The following is a 21444-nucleotide window of genomic DNA, read 5'->3' on the forward strand; positions in this document are numbered from 1 at the left end:
ACTCTCCCCACTCGGCCACCCCTATTAGGAAGCGAAGAGAAAGAAATTTAGGGGTATAGGCCCCTTATAACAATTATTGTTCCCACCACATCCTAAAACAATTAAATCATAGATTATTTCGTTCAAGCCAATCCACGGCTTCTTCCGAGGTGTCAAAAAATAGGATTTTGTCATTGAAAATAATCCGCAATTTTGCTGGGAACATAAGAGAATATTTAATATCCCTTTCTCTTAGCCTCTTTTTGACAGTCATAAATGTGTGTCTCTTTTCTTGTATGTCTTTTGAGAAATCTGGAAAAAAGGCCAATCTATTACCATTATATACAACCGGTGAACATTCCCTCGCCCTTCTCAAAAGGATATCTTTATCCCCTGTGGCCAGTAACTTAACGAGAAATGTCCGAGGTTGTCTCCCTGGAATTGGTTTACCCCCTGGGACCCGATGAGCTCTTTCTATCATAAAAAAAGCGGAAAAAGAATCTTTCCCAAAATTCTCAAAGATTAGCTTCTGTATGAATTGGGTTGAGTTCTTCTCTTCCGCACCCTCTGAAATCCCTATTATTCTCACGTTATATCTTCGTGACCTGTCCTCAAGGTCCACCACCTTTTTCTTCAGAAGGTTACACTCTAGTTTAAGTGTGGAGACTTCAGTGTTTATTTTTTTGGATTCATTCTGTATCAGGGCAACGGAGCTCTCGAGGTTGTTAACTCTGTCTCGCATTTTTGACAAATCATCTTTTATTAGTCCCACATTAACTTGGATAAACCCAAGTTGGGTTGTAACAGCCTGTATTAAATCCCCATTTTGTTTGACCGCTAGCAGTATTTCTTCTAACGGAGAGGAGTTGTCATTAGGGATAACTTCCCCCATTATACCGTCTTCCTCTTCGGGGTATCTGGAGGCTTTTTGTGGTATTATTTCAGTCACCTCTGAGTCGTCGTTTTTTTTTGTGACAAGTTCCTTTTGTCCGCCCCTCGTATTAACCCTCGGAGACCTCAGGAACTGGTCTATTTTTGTTGTTTCAAAAGTTTTGGACCCCAATTTCTGACTTGAGAGGTCAGCCGAGCGCCTACTAGCTTTTGGAGCCATACCCTGTTCCTGTATTCTTTTTCTTTCTTTTTTTTTTTTCCTTTCCTTTTCCCTTCTTTTTCTTCTCCTCCTTTTCCTCCCATTTTTTTTTCCGCCTCTTTCTCTCCTTTTATATTTGTATCTCTTCTTTTTCTTTTTTTTTTTCCCTCTCCTTTCTTCTTTGTTCTCCTTTTCTTTTCCTTTCCCTTTTTTACTCCTTCTCCCTCTTTCCCCCCTTCCTTTTTTTTTTTTTTGTCCTTTTTTTTCTCTTCTTTATACTCTTTCTCCCCTTTTTTCTCTCTTTTTCCACTTTCCGCCTTATACTTTATAGTTTACTCCTTTTATATTTGTAGCCACCAAATGTGTTTTAAGATGGTAAAGTAGTTTTAGTTAATAAGTATCATCCAAGGGAGAGGACATATAAGAAACAAAAGAGGGGGGACAAAAAAAAAAAAGGAACAATCTCACCGGTTTTCAACCTTCCCCGACCATTCCAGGATTGGAAAGTCCTGAGACGCACCAGCAGCAAAAACGAAGAAATCAAATCTCCAACAGCCTATCAAAATAAGATTTGTAAGGTTGATCCCAGCAGTGCAAAGGAGGAGGGGGGGATGGTCAACGAAATCTAGAGACACGAGGAGGGGTTCGGATATAGCCAGGAGATCATACAAAGCCCCCTGAAGAATCCTCCAGCAGCCCGTCAACCTCCACACAGGATTAGTCACAATCACAGGGAGGTTAGATTAGGTCATACAAGCCCCCTGAAGAATCCTCCAGCAGCCCGTCAATCTCCACACAGGATTAGTCACAATCACAGGGAGGTTAGTCACGGCAGTAACAAGGAGAAGGGGAAACAAATCGGTAAAAACTGAAGACACGAGGGAGAGGTCAGGTGTATGTCGGACGATCAGGAGAAGTCCCAAATGAATTTCAGCAGCCCGTCCTGCGGTCCATCAGCCGGGAAAAACACAGCACGGCTAATCACAACGACACAGGGAGGAGGAGGGAGGATCGGCAGGGACTGAAGACGAACTCCACACACATTCAGCGATCCGAGCAACACAGGACAAACCACAGCGGCACGGAGAGGAGGAGAGAGGATCGGCAGAAGCTGAGAAGCTGAGGACAAACTCCACACAGATTCAGCAATCGGGGCAGCAACACATGCCCCACGACCATAGAGAGGACACAGCCGAAGATCACCACGAAGACGCCAGGAGATTCAGGGCAGCAGGACAGCCGAGCCGCGGGGAGGCGGAGAGCGTGACGTACTCTGTCTACGTCATCACGTCATCCGCCCACAGTTGTTGAACTTAGTTTTCTTTTATTGCTTTCAGGTTGCTTTCTTTTATTGCTTTCAATTGACAAATCATTGGGTGTTATTCTTTGATATGTCTTCTGTCACAAGCAACAATACAATACAATCTTATTTCCTTCACGGAACAACATTCTAATAATCATGAAGACCTGAAGGACAAGGGAATGTCCAAGGATGGTCAAGAAAACAACTGTACAGAAATGTTGATGGAAGGAGTTGTTTTGGTGGTTTTTACGAAGGACACTCCTTCTAATAACCTCTACGGATATTCCAACCTCATTCAGACAGTTGAGTCGTCTAAATATATGATGACCCCAGCTTCTGGTACTAAGAGATTTAGGAAAGGTAGAAATGCAATGCATGGCATGATTATGGCCAACTTTACCATCAAACCTATTGAAGATGGAAGATCTTTGTGCAGACAAGTAGAAATGATAGTGGACTTTAAAAAGATTGGATCGGGAGACCAGATAATCTATCCCAAAAACTTCAATGCATACAGATGTGAAGAAATCCTGCCCCATCCCCCTGAGCACAATCTTCAAGCCAACTAACCCTGCTTACATTAAGGTCATTATTACTTTTTTCTATACTTTCACTTGACAATTATTCAATTTACTGTTACATTTATATTGTCATAAGAAATTACCATTTCTTGATAAAATAATATTTTTTCTTTAATTTCTTTAGTGTTTGGTAACATTTTACCATCCAGATAGAGTTGATTGCTCCTCGAGTAGCCCAGTGAAAATGAGATCATTATCTATGCTGATGTATGAAGACAAAAAGGTGGTCTTGAAGCACCATGAAAATATGATTGTGGATGTCATTGAGAGGACTTAACAGAAATGTTATATTGTTCTAACTTAAATATGGTTTAACCTTTAGTGGTCTTACAAGAGACCTTCCATGGATCCACATAAAAATGCTTTGGAGTATAGCACTGAACAGCAGGGTTGTACCTATAGGGGGTGGGAAGGTTTTAGTGATTTAAATGCTTTCTTTTTGTCATTTTTTGCTTTCTTTATATTTCTATTTATCCACATTGTTGTTTTCTTATTCCTTAAACTGTTATTCCCATAAGGTAAGTATATCTCACAAGTAGATTTTAGGATGCTTTTAAAAATATCCAATTTCGTGGCTGTATTTTTATTTTTGAGGACTGTTATTCCCATAAGGTAAGTACCTCTCACAAGTAGATTTTAGGATGCTTTTAAAAATATCCAATTTCGTGGCTGTATTTTTATTTTTGAGGACAGTTAGTTAGGCCTATGGACTCTCTTAGTTGGCTAAATGTTTTTTAAGAAAGTGTAATAAGAATGTATCATTTAAAAATAATGACATTATTGCAAATTGATAGATAGATAGACAGACAGACAGTAGAGATGATTGACGTTTTTCAAAATTCTATTTGGCTGCTTCACCAAATTTTACCCAAAAATGTGCTTCCTAAAAAATTATTTTGTCACAAAGCTCATTTCTTTTTGTAAGTAGTGGGTGCAATGACAGGGAGCTGCAATAGCACTGCTTCCACCATTGTATCCCACAGATGCCGCATTCATACATGATTGTGGCATTTGAGAGTAAAAGTAACATAAAAAAAATAAAATCTTACTTACCGCTTCCATTTGCTCGTGACAGATAGAGAGATAAATAGATAAGCAAGAAAGATAAATATAAATACAGTGCTGCCCATAATTATTCATACCCCTGGCAAATTTTGACTTAAAGTTACCTTTATTCAACCATTTATAATCCAATGGTCAAAAAGACCAATAATACCTGTTTTAGGTCAAATTTTAAAATATAACTTTTATTGTTATTTATTAGAATAATTTTCCCCACATATAATACAAAACAAACAAACAAGAAACAACTCTATTGAGAGTGTTTAAAAATATATATGTAAGGGATGGTGTCCACGGGGTGATTGTGGTACTGTATCAATACCTATTCCCGGATAGTATCCTTCTAAGAATGATAGTTGTGTTAAGTAAGTGCACCTCAAAAGGTTATCTTCACCCTTGATGGTGCCCTGGTGTTATATACCACCAGATTGTTCTATCATTCAGCGATGTGTGCGGTCTGCGGTGAGCAGACCGCACACATCGCTGAATGATAGAACAATCTGGTGGTATATAACACCAGGGCACCATCAAGGGTGAAGATAACCTTTTGAGGTGCACTTACTTAACACAACTATCATTCTTAGAAGGATACTATCCGGGAATAGGTATTGATACAGTACCACAATCACCCCGTGGACACCATCCCTTACATATATATTTTTAAACACTCTCAATAGAGTTGTTTCTTGTTTGTTTGTTTTGTATTATATGTGGGGAAAATTATTCTAATAAATAACAATAAAAGTTATATTTTAAAATTTGACCTAAAACAGGTATTATTGGTCTTTTTGACCATTGGATTATAAATATTGATCTCCTGGGTCCAGTGGATCTTCTGTAAATAACTTTATTCAACCAGCAAGTAATTTTTTGACAGAAATGACATAGGTGTCTCCCAAAAGATAATAAGACACTTTTATTTACATTTGAGCAAAAAGTGTCCAGTCCAAAATTATTCATACCCTTCTCAATAATCAATAGAAAAGCCTTTATTGGCTATTACAGCAATTAAACGCTTCCTATAATTGCAGACCAGCTTTTTGCATGTCTCCACAGGTATTTTTGCCCATTCATCTTTAGCAATGAGCTCCAAATCTTTCAGGTTGGAGGGTCTTCTTGCCATTACCCTGATCTTTAGCTCCCTCCACAGATTCTCAATTGGATTCAAGTCTGGACTCTGGCTGGGCCACTCCAAAACTTTAATCTTGTTGTCTGCTAACCATTTCTTCACCACTTTTGCTGTGTATTTTGGGTCATTGTCATGCTGAAATGTCCACGGGTGCCCAAGGTCTGATGTTGTCGTTGAGAATCCTCATGTATTGCTCTTTTTTTCATGGTGCCGTTTACTGTGATTAGGTTCCCTGGTCCATTGGCTGAAAAAACAAAACAAAGCATTAGGTTCCCACCACCATGTTTGACAGTGGGGATGGTGTTCTTTGGGTTGAAGGCTTCTCCTTTTTTACGCCAAACGAAGAAAACATCATTGTGACCAAACAATTCAATTTTTGTTTCATCTGACCAGAAGTCTTCTTATTTGTGCAGATGAGCTTTTGCAAAGGCCAAGCGAGCTTTTGTGTGCCTTATCTGGAGAAATGGCGTCCTCCTTGGTCTGTATCTGTGGAACCTAGCAGTGTGCAGTGTCCATTGAATTGTCTGCCTTGAGACATTGCCACCAGCAGAGCCTAGATTCACCAGGATGGCCTTGGTGGTGACTCTTGGATTCTTTTTCACCTCTCTAACTATCCTCCTGGCCAGCACAGGTGTCACTTTTGGCTTCCGACCACGTCCTCTGAGATTTTCCAAATTTTCCACAGTGCGGAACATTTTGTATTTTTTGCTCAAATGTAAATAAAAGCGGAGAAATGTTTTTTTTTCCACAATAATGCCTCTTGTACATCGTCTTATTATCTTTTGGGAGACAGCTATGTCATTTCCCGTCAAAAAATTACTTGCTGGTTGAATAAAAGTAACTTTAAGTCAAAATTTGCCAGGGGTATGAATAATTATGGGCAGTGCTGTAGATATGAGTAAGAGAGATAGATAAACATAGTTGAGAAAGATAACAATAGATAGATGAATAGATAGATATATAGATATGAAAAGATACACTAGATATATATAGGTAGATATGGACAGAAAGACATGATATATTAAAAAATTGATATAGATAATTAGATATTAAAGATAATTAAGGATAGATAGATAGATAAAAGATAAATATTGCAAATGAAAGAACAAAAACATTACAGAAACAAAATTCTTGAAAGCATATGATAATCTTATCACATAAGCATCTTCCCAGTAAAATCATACTGTAGGTGTTACTGTAACATCCACACCTCTGGGATAAAACAAAACTTTGACACCTATGATATAGAAGTGTTACTGGGGAAACAATGAGTTCAGAGGATTGTACTTTTCAGATAGAAATACATTATTTCAAGTGGGAGATCAAAGTTTTTATAAGTGTTAGAAAGGCACAATACACTCTGTGCAGCTACACACTCTGATAAACTCATCAAAGTAATATATCTTCATAAGGGATTTGCACAATACTTTGAATACTGTACAGAGCCACTTGGAACCGGAACAGAGATTGGGAAATGTTGTTTTACAGTAGAATTTAATTTAACACAAACAACGGCCAATCCGGATAGGAAATAATAAATATATATCTTTATTAGTAAATGATACATAAAATGTTAGATAAAATTAGTTGGAGGTGCAAATACACATGAGGCTAAATTTGCCACACAAGCGATTACAGACAGTATGAACCCCAGAGTATAATTCAATAATACAAAAACATATGGGAGTCACAGATCCTCTTGCAGGTATATTCATTGGTATGTGTGGAATTTTGAGGTTGATTATCCATCGGCATTTTGGTATTTGGCACTTTGTGCAATGATCCTATGCACTCCATGCGGTGACCTCATACCCCTATTTTTGTATGATTGAATTATACTCTGGGGGTTCATACTGTCTGTAATCCCTTGTGTGGCAAGTTTAGCCTCATGTATTTGCACCTCCAACTGATTTTAACAAACATTTTATGTATCATGTACTAATAAAGATATATATTTATTATTTCCTATCCGGATTGTGCGTTCTTTGTGTTATATAGAAGATAAAAGAGAAAAGTTTTGGAGTGGATGTATGGAAGAGGGAAATGGGACAGGGAAAGGAAAATAGGAGGGATAAAGCGCCAGAGGAGAACTCGGAATTGGTGTCAGATTATCAACTTGTAATAGATTGGCCACAGTATGAGGCAGATGCCCACTTAAAAAGAAACACAGCACAGGAACACTGATAGTGTACCGTATGCAGAAGAACATATAACAGTATAGTGGGGCGCCAGTTACATGTGACAGATATTACAAAAATGGCAGTAGAGAGATATATATGTATAGTATAATATACGGGTTATCTGCAACCGCTCAATTGATAATAATTCAAAGTAGTATAGAAAGGTTTTGCTGCAATAATGGTGGTATAGTAATAAAAAATTAAAATATATAAATTAAGTCAAGGGACTTACTTCACCAGGGAGGGGGATGGACAGGATAAACTCAAGACACCTGTCCTCCTTACCTCCCTTGCCGAGGTCGCCTGTAAGATGGATATACACCCCGTCCTCGTGATGGAAGAAAATTCGAGGGCTTCAACCAAGGATGCTTGTTTTATTTCAAGAAAGCTCGACGCGTTTCGGGGATTACAACTAAGTCCCCTTTATCAAGAGCACAAATAAATAAAAGCATAACATAACACTGAAAAGACTCACAGTTAAATAGGGAGAATGCATATCATTCGTTTGGTTGGTTCCATGTGGTGTCTCATTGTGGGCAGTAACTTCCTGGTCACATGACCTCCAGGGCCGGAACAGGAAGTGAATTGGTGGGGCAATCTAACTAGAATGTATTGTGCTGCAGAAATTTAGTGACTATGTTTTTAATGTTTAATAGAGGCATAACGTTTTGCCATAGAAAAACTGTATTACAGCCAGAGGTCTGCACCCTCTGATTGCATTGCTCTAGCTCCAGTATCGCTGTGCGTTCCACTGTGGAACGCAACAACAGCTTGCCTGCTGGGGGCGTCCCCCAGCGAGTCCTTTTCCTTCCGGCTGCCATCCGATGCGCTCCAAGCTGGAACGCACCGCTCAGGCTCACTGTCATCCTTCCGGCTGCCATCCGATGCGCTCCAAGCTGGAACGCACCGCTCAGGCTCACTGTCTTCCTTCCGGCTGCCACCCGATGCGCTCCAAGCTGGAACGCACCGCTCAGGCTCACTGTCTTCCTTCTGGCTGCCACCCGATGCGCTCCAAGCTGGAACGCAGCGCTCAGGTTCACTGTCGGGGGGAGTGGCCACGATCCTATGAACGTTCCAGCCTGGAGCGCACAACATCGGTCTCCAGCAAAGGGGAGTGGTTATATTTTAATTTACTGATGCGCTCCAAGCGCATCACTTAGATCTTACACCTGAATCTTGCATACTGACACCTAAAGGGGCAGGTCGATTGAAATTGCACAAGATGGATTTTTTTATATCAGTCAAGAAACTTTGAATGATATGCCTGGTCCCATAACAGTCACAACAAAAGATGTATATACTATCAGTTGATAAGTTGCCTTGAGGCATATTTGAATAGCACCGCTCAAATATTAATCGAGGTTATTTAAAACATAGTGTCTCCAAACATTTTTCTATCAAACATAACAATGATCCCAGTAAGTTGTTACTGACACCAATAGACTGGATCCCTTATTCATACGCCCAATTATGTAAGAAAGAAATGTTTTGGATCTTTCGTTTTAACACTTTAGCTCCCTTCGGACTTAACGAGTCTCTTGAATATTGTAACTACTGAACTTCTCATATTCCCACCATTTTCCATTTTAGTGAGGTAAAAGATAGATGAGGGCTTCGAATCATATTAAGAGACATTAATTAGGAACCCGCAGAGGCAAGTCTGTACATATATATTAAAATTGAGATCTCCATCATCTAACCCTACACCATTTTTCAGCACCTAGGAATAGGAAAATATATATGAAATTAATAGATCAATGAATTAATTCTACATTGAAAATGAGTAATATAATCAAATAATCATGACTTTGTATATTCATTTGATCAAAAAATAGGAGATATTTTTATTTTTTATATAAACTTATCAACCCCTTTTCAACATCTTAAAATAATATAATATCTTAACGTATTAATGCACTTTTGAGTTCTAAATGTATTTTAAATGTATATCAATGTCTTTGCATATATTCCATATATGTGTATATTTTTTTTTCTCTCTCTTTTTTTCTTTCTTTTTTCTATCAATATTTATATTCATATTTTCTTATTAATATTAATATATATATTTATTATTATATTTATTAGCATTTTATTGTATTCTATTTTCTATAAGCTTGGGGTATGCTATTCAAATATGCCTCAAGGCAACTTATCAACTGATAGTATATACATCTTTTGTTGTGACTGTTATGGGACCAGGCATATCATTCAAAGTTTCTTGACTGATATAAAAAAATCCATCTTGTGCAATTTCAATCGACCTGCCCCTTTAGGTGTCAGTATGCAAGATTCAGGTGTAAGATCTAAGTGATGCGCTTGGAGCGCATCAGTAAATTAAAATATAACCACTCCCCTTTGCTGGAGGCCGATGTTGTGCGCTCCAGGCTGGAACGTTCATAGGATCGTGGCCACTCCCCCCGACAGTGAACCTGAGCGCTGCGTTCCAGCTTGGAGCGCATCGGGTGGCAGCCAGAAGGAAGACAGTGAGCCTGAGCGGTGCGTTCCAGCTTGGAGCGCATCGGGTGGCAGCCGGAAGGAAGACAGTGAGCCTGAGCGGTGCGTTCCAGCTTGGAGCGCATCGGATGGCAGCCGGAAGGATGACAGTGAGCCTGAGCGGTGCGTTCCAGCTTGGAGCGCATCGGATGGCAGCCGGAAGGAAAAGGACTCGCTGGGGGACGCCCCCAGCAGGCAAGCTGTTGTTGCGTTCCACAGTGGAACGCACAGCGATACTGGGGCTAGAGCAATGCAATCAGAGGGTGCAGACCTCTGGCTGTAATACAGTTTTTCTTTGTGTTATATATCAGGGGAATTTCTGGATGATATTGGTTTTTCCTCATAACGTATTGGTGTTTAAGTAGAAATTAATTTGTGAAGTTATTACACAGGGTGTCGCGAGATTTCGCGAAGTAATAACTCCGGCTCATAGGAGCCAATACATTTCAATACTGTACGGAGCGCTCCCTCCATACAGTAATCATAGAAAGTATTATGCAAATCGACTATGGATGTTTCATCCAAAGTCGATTCGCTCACCCTAATCTTCATATATACAGGTCTACAAATTTGGTGAGTACTCATGAGGTAGGTAGATAGATAGATCATAGAGAGAAATATAGAAAGAAAGAAAAATAGATAGGAAAGATGAAGATAGATTGATAGATAGATAGATAGATAGATAGAAAAGAAAGATAAATAAATATATATAGAAATACAAGAAAGATAAATGTAGGTAGATAGATAATAGATAAGAAACATAGATAAATATAAAAAGATAGATAGTTAGATAGATATGAGAGACAGATGAAGATAGATAGATAGATAGATAGATAGATAGATAGATAAAGACGAAAGATATATATAAATAGACAGATATGAGAGATAGAAAAATAGATAAAAACAGAAAGATCGATATTTAGGTAGATATGGATAGAAAGACATGACATAGATAGATAAGATAGATAAATTAATTGATAGATAGATATAGAAAGATTAGAAAGATAAATTAAATATAGAGGGATAAATAGATTTAATTAATATTTAAAATATTATGACATCATTATTGCAAAAGCTAAAACTTATTGGCCGTGTAAACATCATAAAAATCTTTACTTTTGGAATCTCATTAAAGGAGAATGTGCTTGTATAAACAGGTAGTTATGTCGCCTAACGAATTGCCTCATTTACATAATAGAAGAAGTGTCTATTGTGGCCTTGACCTTTTTTGTGTTTACATAGATGAAAGGTCAAAGGTGTTAAGATAGAGGCTTTTGATCCATGGATATATAAGTTAAGAGAACCCTCAAGACCTCATATCATTCTTGGATAAGTTCTTAGCAACATCTCTTGAGAAACATTACAGAATACCTGTGTAGAAATGTCTTGGTTGACCTCCATTCTACACTTCACAATCCTTTCCATTGTTCTGGGAATGCCTTCCTCTCTACCAGGGAAACAAACAAGGATTCCTCTTCAACATTCAAACCTTGGTTTAAGGAATTCATCCAGTCTGCATTCATCTAGTCTGCATGGAAGCAAAGACTCTCAGAATATGAAGTACTCTCCCTTCATGATGCAGCTCTATCAGGTTCTCACCATGAGGAACACAACAGATCTACCCAGACTGGAACACTCCATCCTTCAAGATACTGACACTATTCTAAGCCTCTCTGCCAAAAGTAAGTCTTTATTGATTATATTATGATCATTTTTGTATATTTATTTGTTCCTGGCTTTTCTATAACCATTGGAGACGCATACAGTATGTCTCACCTAAGTGTTTTTAGGTCTCAAAATTGGTACACTGTAGAAGAGATGTTGACCAATTCTTACCTTACATAAATATAACATTGAATGTATTATATTTGGCAAAACTATTGATCATATAGCACAGTTGTTGACCATAGTTTTCTTTTATTGCTTCCAGATTGCTCTCAACTGACCGATCACTGGGTGTTATCTTTTGATATGTCTTCTGTCACAAACAACAGTAAAATACAATTGGCAGAGTTCAGGATACAGCCTTCTTCTCCTGAGAGAATCAAAGATGTGACCCTTGACATCTATAATAGTAAAGAAGGCAAAGAGAAGATCTTTTTGGGGTCAATGAAAGTTGACCTTAGTAGTGAAAGAGGATCGAGTTTGAAGATTGTCAATATCACTAGAATGATGCAATCCTATTTCTATGAAGAAAAACATTCTAATAATCAAAAAGACATGAAGGCCAAGGGAATGTCCAAGGATAATCAAGAAAACAACTGTACAGAAGTGCCAACGGAAAAAGTTGTGTTGGTGGTTTTTATCAAGGACACTCCTTCTACTAACCTAAATGGATACCCGAACCTCATCCAGACAGTAGAGTCATCTAAATATGTGATGACCCCAGCTTCTGGTACTAGGAGATTTAGGAAAGGTAGAAATGCAATGCATGACATGATTATGGCCAACTTTACCATCAAACCTATTGAAGATGGAAGACCTTTGTGCAGAAGAGTAGACATGATTGTGGACTTTGAAAAGATTGGATGGGGAGACCAGATAATCTATCCCAAGAACTTTAATGCATACAGATGTGAAGGAGCCTGTCCGATCCCCCTGAGCACGATCTTCAAGCCAACCAACCATGCTTATGTTAAGGTAATTATTACTTCTTTTCCTATATATTTGCTTGACAATTATAAAATTTACAGTTACATTTATATTGTCATAAGAAATTACCATTTCTTAATAAAATAATATATTTTCTTTAATTTCTTTAGAGTTTGGTAAAATTTTACCATCCGAACAGAGTTGATTGCTCCTTATGTAGCCCAGTAAAGATGAGCCCATTATCTTTGCTTATGTATGAAGACGGAAAAGTGGTCTTGAAGCACCATGAAGATATGATTGTTGAAGAATGTGGATGTCATTGAGAGGACTTAACAGAAATTTTATATTGTTCTAACTTAAATATGTTTTAACCTGTAGTGGTCTTACAAAAGACCTTCCATGGATCCACACAGAAATGCTTTGGAGTGTAGCACTGGAGAGCAGGGTTGTACCTATAGGGGGTGGAGAGGTTGCAGTCAATCTAAAAGGCACCTTTATCCCATATGCGAAGACCAAACCTATCAAAAATGTGTGATATTTGGTGACTATGTAATATATTCTGCCTAGAGTCAAAACTAAAGAAATAAATATTCCTAAGGTAATATGTATATAACTATGTAGATATATATTGTATATTGTGAGAGGTGTAATAAAAATATTTATTTGCAATTCTGTTTTGTGTGTTTTTGTTTTGGGTTGTGGCTATATGTAATAGACAAGTACAATTGGTCTGCGGTGAGATGAGCAAATCAGTTTGTAACTAATCTGGTTCATTACAAACGTTCCAAAATTCATCCACCAAATAAACCTGAAGCTTCTTTGGTTCGCTTACATGAAGATTAGGGATGAGCGAATCGACTTTGGATAAAACATCCGAAGTCGATTCGCATAAAACTTTGTTCCAATACTGTATGGAGCAGGAGCTCTGTACTGTACTAGACTGTATTGGCTCCGATGAGTAAAAGTTATTGCTTCGCGAAGTCTCGCGAGACTTCGCGTAATAACTTCATAAATTAATTTGTACTGTAAAAAAAACATTTCCCGAAGCTATAATGCGAAGTCTCGTGAGACTTCGCGAAGCAATAACTTCGGCTCATCTGAGCCAATACAGTCTAATTCTGTACGGAGCTCCTGCTCTATAGAGTTTTGGAACAAAGTTTTATGCAAATCGACTTCGGATGTTCCATCCAAAGTTGATTCGCTCATCCCTAATCATGAGGTAGGAAGATAAAGGATGCTCACATGACCCTGAAAGGAAGTAGGGGGGCTTGCACTGATTGGCTCATAGGCTGACAGTGCAGCCTAGGTAAGCCAATCAATGTTGCTCTAGACAGGAAGGTGCCCTTGCAAAACACGCTGAATGTCATTCTGTGTTGGTCTATGAATGAGGAACTGTACAGTCATAATCAAGCTTATATTCTACTATCAATAAGGTCATGGAGGGTCTTTATGGAATACAGAAGCATTGCCCTGTGCAAGGTCTGCAAGAGTTATATAAGACACAGGCAGTCAAGGGCAAACATAGGCGCACACTGATAAACTCATCAAAGTAATATATCTTCATAAGGGATTTGTACAATTTTTTGAATACTCTACGGAGCCACTTGGAACTGAAACAGAGTTCGGGAAATGTTGTTTTACAGTAGAAATTAATTTGTCAAATTATTAGACGAATTCTCGCAATGAGGCCCGTCACTACCTATACAATCTATAGATATATAATTAAGAGAACCCTCAAGACCTCATTCTCGGAGAAGTTCTTAGCAATATCTCTTCAGAAACATTACAGAATACCTGTGTAGATATGTCTTGGTTGACCTCTATTCTACACTTCACAGTCCTCTCCATTGTTCTATGAATGCCTTCTTCTCTACCAAGGATTCCCCTTCAACTTTTAAACCTTGGCTTAAAGACTTCATCCAGTCTACGTGGAAGGACAGACCCCCAGAACATAAAGTACTCTCCCTTCATCATGCAGCTCTATCAAATCCTGGCCATGAGGAACTGAACAGATCTATCCAGGCTGGAACACTCCGTTCTTCAAGATTCTTATCCTCTCTGCCAAAAGCAAGTATTTATTGATTATATCAAGAAAATTGTATGTGTTTAATTGTTCCTGTTTTTTCTATAAACCACTGTAGACACCTATAGCTAAGTGTTTTATGTCTCAAAATTGGTACCCTGTAGAGGAGATGTTGACCAATTCCTACCTTACATAAATATAATATTGAATGCATTATATTTGGAACAATTATTGATCATATACCACAGTTGTTGAACTTAGTTTTCTTTTATTGCTTTCAGGTTGCTTTCTTTTATTGCTTTCAATTGACAAATCATTGGGTGTTATTCTTTGATATGTCTTCTGTCACAAGCAACAATACAATACAATCTTATTTCCTTCACGGAACAACATTCTAATAATCATGAAGACCTGAAGGACAAGGGAATGTCCAAGGATGGTCAAGAAAACAACTGTACAGAAATGTTGATGGAAAGAGTTGTTTTGGTGGTTTTTACGAAGGACACTCCTTCTAATAACCTCTACGGATATTCCAACCTCATTCAGACAGTCGAGTCGTCTAAATATATGATGACCCCAGCTTCTGGTACTAGGAGATTTAGGAAAGGTAGAAATGCAATGCATGGCATGATTATGGCCAACTTTACCATCAAACCTATTGAAGATGGAAGATCTTTGTGCAGACAAGTAGAAATGATAGTGGACTTTAAAAAGATTGGATCGGGAGACCAGATAATCTATCCCAAAAACTTCAATGCATACAGATGTGAAGAAATCCTGCCCCATCCCCCTGAGCACAATCTTCAAGCCAACTAAGCCTGCTTACATTAAGGTCATTATTACTTTTTTCTATACTTTCACTTGACAATTATTCAATTTACTGTTACATTTATATTGTCATAAGAAATTACCATTTCTTGATAAAATAATATTTTTTCTTTAATTTCTTTAGTGTTTGGTAACATTTTACCATCCAGATAGAGTTGATTGCTCCTCGAGTAGCCCAGTGAAAATGAGATCATTATCTATGCTGATGTATGAAGACAAAAAGGTGGTCTTGAAGCACCATGAAAATATGATTGTGGATGTCATTGAGAGGACTTAACAGAAATGTTATATTGTTCTAACTTGAATATGGTTTAACCTTTAGTGGTCTTACAAGAGACCTTCCATGGATACACATAAAAATGCTTTGGAGTATAGCACTGAACAGCAGGGTTGTACCTATAGGGGGTGGGAAGGTTTTAGTGATTTAAATGCTTTCTTTTTGTCATTTTTTTGCTTTCTTTATATTTCTATTTATCCACATTGTTGTTTTCTTATTCCTTAAACTGTTATTCCCATAAGGTAAGTACATCTCACAATTAGATTTTAGGATGCTTTTAAAAATATCCAATTTCGTGGCTGTTTTTTTATTTTTGAGGACTATGTCTCAGTTAGTTAGGCCTATGGACTCTCTTAGTTGGCTAAATGTTTTTTAAGAAAGTGTAATAAGAATGTATCATTTAAAAATAATGGCATTATTGCAAATTGATAGATAGATAGACAGACAGTAGAGATGATTGACGTTTTTCAAAATTCTATTTGGCTGCTTTCCCAAATTTTACCCAAAAATGTGCTTCCTAAAAAAATATTTTGTCACAAAGCTCATTTCTTTTTGTAAGTCGTGGGTGCAATGACAGGGAGCTGCAATAGCACTGCTTCCACCATTGTATCCCACAGATGCCGCATTCATACATGATTGTGGCATTTGAGAGTAAAAGTAACATAAATAAAATCTTACTTACCGCCTCCATTTGCTCATGACAGATAGAGAGATAAATAGATAAGCAAGAAAGATAAATATAAATACAGTGCTGCCCATAATTATTCATACCCCTGGCAAATTTTGACTTAAAGTTACCTTTATTCAACCAACAAGTAATTTTTGGACAGAAATGACATAGGTGTCTCCCAAAAGATAATAAGGTCTTCTTGCCATTATTTACATTTGAGCAAAAAGTGTCCAGTCCAAAATTATTCATACCCTTCTCAATAATCAATAGAAAAGCCTTTATTGGCTATTACAGCAATTAAACGCTTCCTATAATTTGCAGACCAGCTTTTTGCATGTCTCCACAGGTATTTTTGCCCATTCATCTTTAGCAATGAGCTCCAAATCTTTCAGGTTGGAGGGTCTTCTTGCCATTACCCTGATCTTTAGCTCCCTCCACAGATTCTCAATTGGATTCAAGTCTGGACTCTGGCTGGGCCACTCCAAAACTTTAATGTTGTTGTCTGCTAACCATTTCTTCACCACTTTTGCTGTGCATTTTGGGTCATTGTCATGCTGAAATGTCCACGGGTGCCCAAGGTCTGATGTTGTCGTTGAGAATCCTCATGTATTGCTCTTTTTTTCATGGTGCCGTTTACTGTGATTAGGTTCCCTGGTCCATTGGCTGAAAAAACAAAACAAAGCATTAGGTTCCCACCACCATGTTTGACAGTGGGGATGGTGTTCTTTGGGTTGAAGGCTTCTCCTTTTTTACGCCAAGCGAAGAAAACATCATTGTGACCAAACAATTCAATTTTTGTTTCATCTGACCATAAAACAGAAGACCAGAAGTCTTCTTCTTTGTCCAGATGAGCTTTTGCAAAGGCCAAGCAAGCTTTTGTGTGCCTTATCTGGAGAAATGGCGTCCTCCTTGGTCTGTATCTGTGGAACCCAGCAGTGTGCAGTGTCCATTGAATTGTCTGCCTTGAGACATTGCCACCAGCAGAGCCTAGATTCACCAGGATGGCCTTGGTGGTGACTCTTGGATTCTTTTTCACCTCTCTAACTATCCTCCTGGCCAGCACAGGTGTCACTTTTGGCTTCCGACCACGTCCTCTGAGATTTTCCACAGTGCGGAACATCTTGTATTTTTTGCTCAAATGTAAATAAAAGCGGAGAAATGTTTTTTTTTTTCCACAATAATGCCTCTTGTACATCGTCTTATTATCTTTTGGGAGACAGCTATGTCATTTCCCGTCAAAAAATTACTTGCTGGTTGAATAAAAGTAACTTTAAGTCAAAATTTGCCAGGGGTATGAATAATTATGGGCAGTGCTGTAGATATGAGTAAGAGAGATAGATAAACATAGTTGAGAAAGATAACAATAGATAGATAAATAGATAGATATATAGATATGAAAAGATACACTAGATATATATAGGTAGATATGGACAGAAAGACATGATATATTAAAAAATAGATATAGATAGATAGATATTAAAGATAATTAAGGATAGATAGATAGATAAAAGATAAATATTGCAAATGAAAGAACAAAAACATTACAGAAACAAAATTCTTGAAAGCATATGATAATCTTATCACATAAGCATCTTCCCAGTAAAATCATACTGTAGGTGTTACTGTAACATCCACACCTCTGGGATAAAACAAAACTTTGACACCTATGATATAGAAGTGTTACTGGGGAAACAATGAGTTCAGAGGATTGTACTTTTCAGATAGAAATACATTATTTCAAGTGGGAGATCAAAGTTTTTATAAGTGTTAGAAAGGCACAATACACTCTGTGCAGCTACACACTCTGATAAACTCATCAAAGTAATATATCTTCATAAGAGATTTGCACAATACTTTGAATACTGTACAGAGCCACTTGGAACCGAAACAGAGATTGGGAAATGTTGTTTTACAGTAGAATTTAATTTAACACAAACAACGGCCAATCCGGATAGGAAATAATAAATATATATCTTTATTAGTAAATGATACATAAAATGTTAGATAAAATTAGTTGGAGGTGCAAATACACATGAGGCTAAATTTGCCACACAAGCGATTACAGACAGTATGAACCCCAGAGTATAATTCAATAATACAAAAACATATGGGAGTCACAGATCCTCTTGCAGGTATATTCATTGGTATGTGTGGAATTTTGAGGTTGATTATCCATCGGCATTTTGGTATTTGGCACTTTGTGCAATGATCCTATGCACTCCATGCGGTGACCTCATACCCCTATTTTTGTATGATTGAATTATACTCTGGGGGTTCATACTGTCTGTAATCCCTTGTGTGGCAAGTTTAGCCTCGTGTATTTGCACCTCCAACTGATTTTAACAAACATTTTATGTATCATGTACTAATAAAGATATATATTTATTATTTCCTATCCGGATTGTGCGTTCTTTGTGTTAAATATCAGGGGAATTTCTGGATGATATTGGTTTTTCCTCATAACGTATTGGTGTTTAAGTAGAAATTAATTTGTGAAGTTATTACACAGGGTGTCGCGAGATTTCGCGAAGTAATAACTCCGGCTCCTAGGAGCCAATACATTTCAATACTGTACGGAGCGCTCCCTCCATACAGTAATCATAGAAAGTATTATGCGAATCGACTATGGATGTTTCATTCAAAGTCGATTCGCTCACCCTAATCTTCATATATACAGGTCTACAAATTTGGTGAGTACTCATGAGGTAGGTAGATAGATAGATCATAGAGAGAAATATAGAAAGAAAGAAAAATAGATAGGAAAGATGAAGATAGATTTATAGATAGATAGATAGATAGATAGAAAAGAAAGATAAATAAATATATATAGAAATACAAGAAAGATAAATGTAGGTAGATAGATAATAGATAAGAAACATAGATAAATATAAAAAGATAGATAGTTAGATAGATATGAGAGACAGATGAAGATAGATAGATAGATAGATAGATAGATAAAGACGAAAGATATATATAAATAGACAGATATGAGAGATAGAAAAATAGATAAAAACAGAAAGATCGATATTTAGGTAGATATGGATAGAAAGACATGACATAGATAGATAAGATAGATAAATTAATTGATAGATAGATATAGAAAGATTAGAAAGATAAATTAAATATAGAGGGATAAATAGATTTAATTAATATTTAAAATATTATGACATCATTATTGCAAAAGCTAAAACTTATTAGCCGTGTGCACTTCATAAAAACCTTTACTTTTGGAATCTCATTAAAGGAGAATGTGCTTGTATAAACAGGTAGTTATGTCGTTAACGAATTGCCTCATTTACATAATAGAAGAAGTGTCTATTGTGGCCTTGACCTTTTTTGTGTTTACATAGATGAAAGGTCAAAGGTGTTAAGATAGAGGCTTTTGATCCATGGATATATAAGTTAAGAGAACCCTCAAGACCTCATATCATTCTTGGATAAGTTCTTAGCAACATCTCTTGAGAAACATTACAGAATACCTGTGTAGAAATGTCTTGGTTGACCTCCATTCTACACTTCACAATCCTTTCCATTGTTCTGGGAATGCCTTCCTCTCTACCAGGGAAACAAACAAGGATTCCTCTTCAACATTCAAACCTTGGTTTAAGGAATTCATCCAGTCTGCATTCATCTAGTCTGCATGGAAGCAAAGACTCTCAGAATATGAAGTACTCTCCCTTCATGATGCAGCTCTATCAGGTTCTCACCATGAGGAACACAACAGATCTACCCAGACTGGAACACTCCATCCTTCAAGATACTGACACTATTCTAAGCCTCTCTGCCAAAAGTAAGTCTTTATTGATTATATTATGATCATTTTTGTATATTTATTTGTTCCTGGCTTTTCTATAACCATTGGAGACGCATACAGTATGTCTCACCTAAGTGTTTTTAGGTCTCAAAATTGGTACACTGTAGAAGAGATGTTGACCAATTCTTACCTTACATAAATATAACATTGAAATGTATTATATTTGGCAAAACTATTGATCATATAGCACAGTTGTTGACCATAGTTTTCTTTTATTGCTTCCAGATTGCTCTCAACTGACCGATCACTGGGTGTTATCTTTTGATATGTCTTCTGTCACAAACAACAGTGAAATACAATTGGCAGAGTTGAGGATACAGCCTTCTTCTCCTGAGAGAATCAAAGATGTGACCCTTGACATCTATAATAGTAAAGAAGGCAAAGAGAAGATCTTTTTGGGGTCAATGAAAGTTGACCTTAGTAGTGAAAGAGGATCGAGTTTGAAGATTGTCAATATCACTAGAATGATGCAATCCTATTTCTATGAAGAAAAACATTCTAATAATCAAAAAGACATGAAGGCCAAGGGAATGTCCAAGGATAATCAAGAAAACAACTGTACAGAAGTGCCAACGGAAAATAGTTGTGTTGGTGGTTTTTATCAAGGACACTCCTTCTACTAACCTAAATGGATACCCGAACCTCATCCAGACAGTAGAGTCATCTAAATATGTGATGACCCCAGCTTCTGGTACTAGGAGATTTAGGAAAGGTAGAAATGCAATGCATGACATGATTATGGCCAACTTTACCATCAAACCTATTGAAGATGGAAGACCTTTGTGCAGAAGAGTAGACATGATTGTGGACTTTGAAAAGATTGGATGGGGAGACCAGATAATCTATCCCAAGAACTTTAATGCATACAGATGTGAAGGAGCCTGTCCGATCCCCCTGAGCACGATCTTCAAGCCAACCAACCATGCTTATGTTAAGGTAATTATTACTTCTTTTCCTATATATTTGCTTGACAATTATAAAATTTACAGTTACATTTATATTGTCATAAGAAATTACCATTTCTTAATAAAATAATATATTTTCTTTAATTTCTTTAGAGTTTGGTAAAATTTTACCATCCGAACAGAGTTGATTGCTCCTTATGTAGCCCAGTAAAGATGAGCCCATTATCTTTGCTTATGTATGAAGACGGAAAAGTGGTCTTGAAGCACCATGAAGATATGATTGTTGAAGAATGTGGATGTCATTGAGAGGACTTAACAGAAATTTAATATTGTTCTAACTTAAATATGTTTTAACCTGTAGTGGTCTTACAAAAGACCTTCCATGGATCCACACAGAAATGCTTTGGAGTGTAGCACTGGAGAGCAGGGTTGTACCTATAGGGGGTGGAGAGGTTGCAGTCAATCTAAAAGGCACCTTTATCCCATATGCGAAGACCAAACCTATCAAAAATGTGTGA

The 21444-nt window shown here is 37.3% G+C and overlaps 1 protein-coding gene and 3 pseudogenes across 1 annotated transcript; all 4 read left to right on the forward strand.

Moving 5' to 3' along the window:
* The first annotated feature begins 275 nt into the window (after positions 1–275).
* On the forward strand, positions 276–3230 carry LOC122925619 (annotated as a pseudogene).
* Positions 3231–11198: 7968 nt separating this feature from the next.
* On the forward strand, positions 11199–12732 carry LOC122929396 (nodal homolog 2-A-like). The gene is made up of 3 exons (XM_044282948.1): positions 11199–11499; positions 11748–12457; positions 12580–12732. Exons 1-3 carry the CDS (start codon positions 11199–11201, stop codon positions 12730–12732), a joined length of 1164 nt encoding a protein of 387 aa, XP_044138883.1.
* A 1535-nt stretch (positions 12733–14267) lies between these two features.
* LOC122925620 lies at positions 14268–15537 on the forward strand (annotated as a pseudogene).
* Positions 15538–19696: 4159 nt separating this feature from the next.
* LOC122929397 lies at positions 19697–21232 on the forward strand (annotated as a pseudogene).
* The last annotated feature ends 212 nt before the right edge of the window (positions 21233–21444 follow it).

Source organism: Bufo gargarizans, chromosome 2 (genome assembly GCF_014858855.1).
Source record: "Bufo gargarizans isolate SCDJY-AF-19 chromosome 2, ASM1485885v1, whole genome shotgun sequence".
Taxonomy (NCBI): Eukaryota; Metazoa; Chordata; class Amphibia; order Anura; family Bufonidae; genus Bufo; species Bufo gargarizans.

Coding starts and splice junctions, on each gene's coding strand:
- LOC122929396 (XM_044282948.1), top strand. CDS start 11,199: ATGTCTTGGTTGACCTCCATTCTACACTTCACAATCCTTTCCATTGTT. Junction 11,500..11,747: donor TCTAAGCCTCTCTGCCAAAA/GTAAGTCTTTAT, acceptor TATTGCTTCCAG/ATTGCTCTCAACTGACCGAT. Junction 12,458..12,579: donor CCAACCATGCTTATGTTAAG/GTAATTATTACT, acceptor TAATTTCTTTAG/AGTTTGGTAAAATTTTACCA.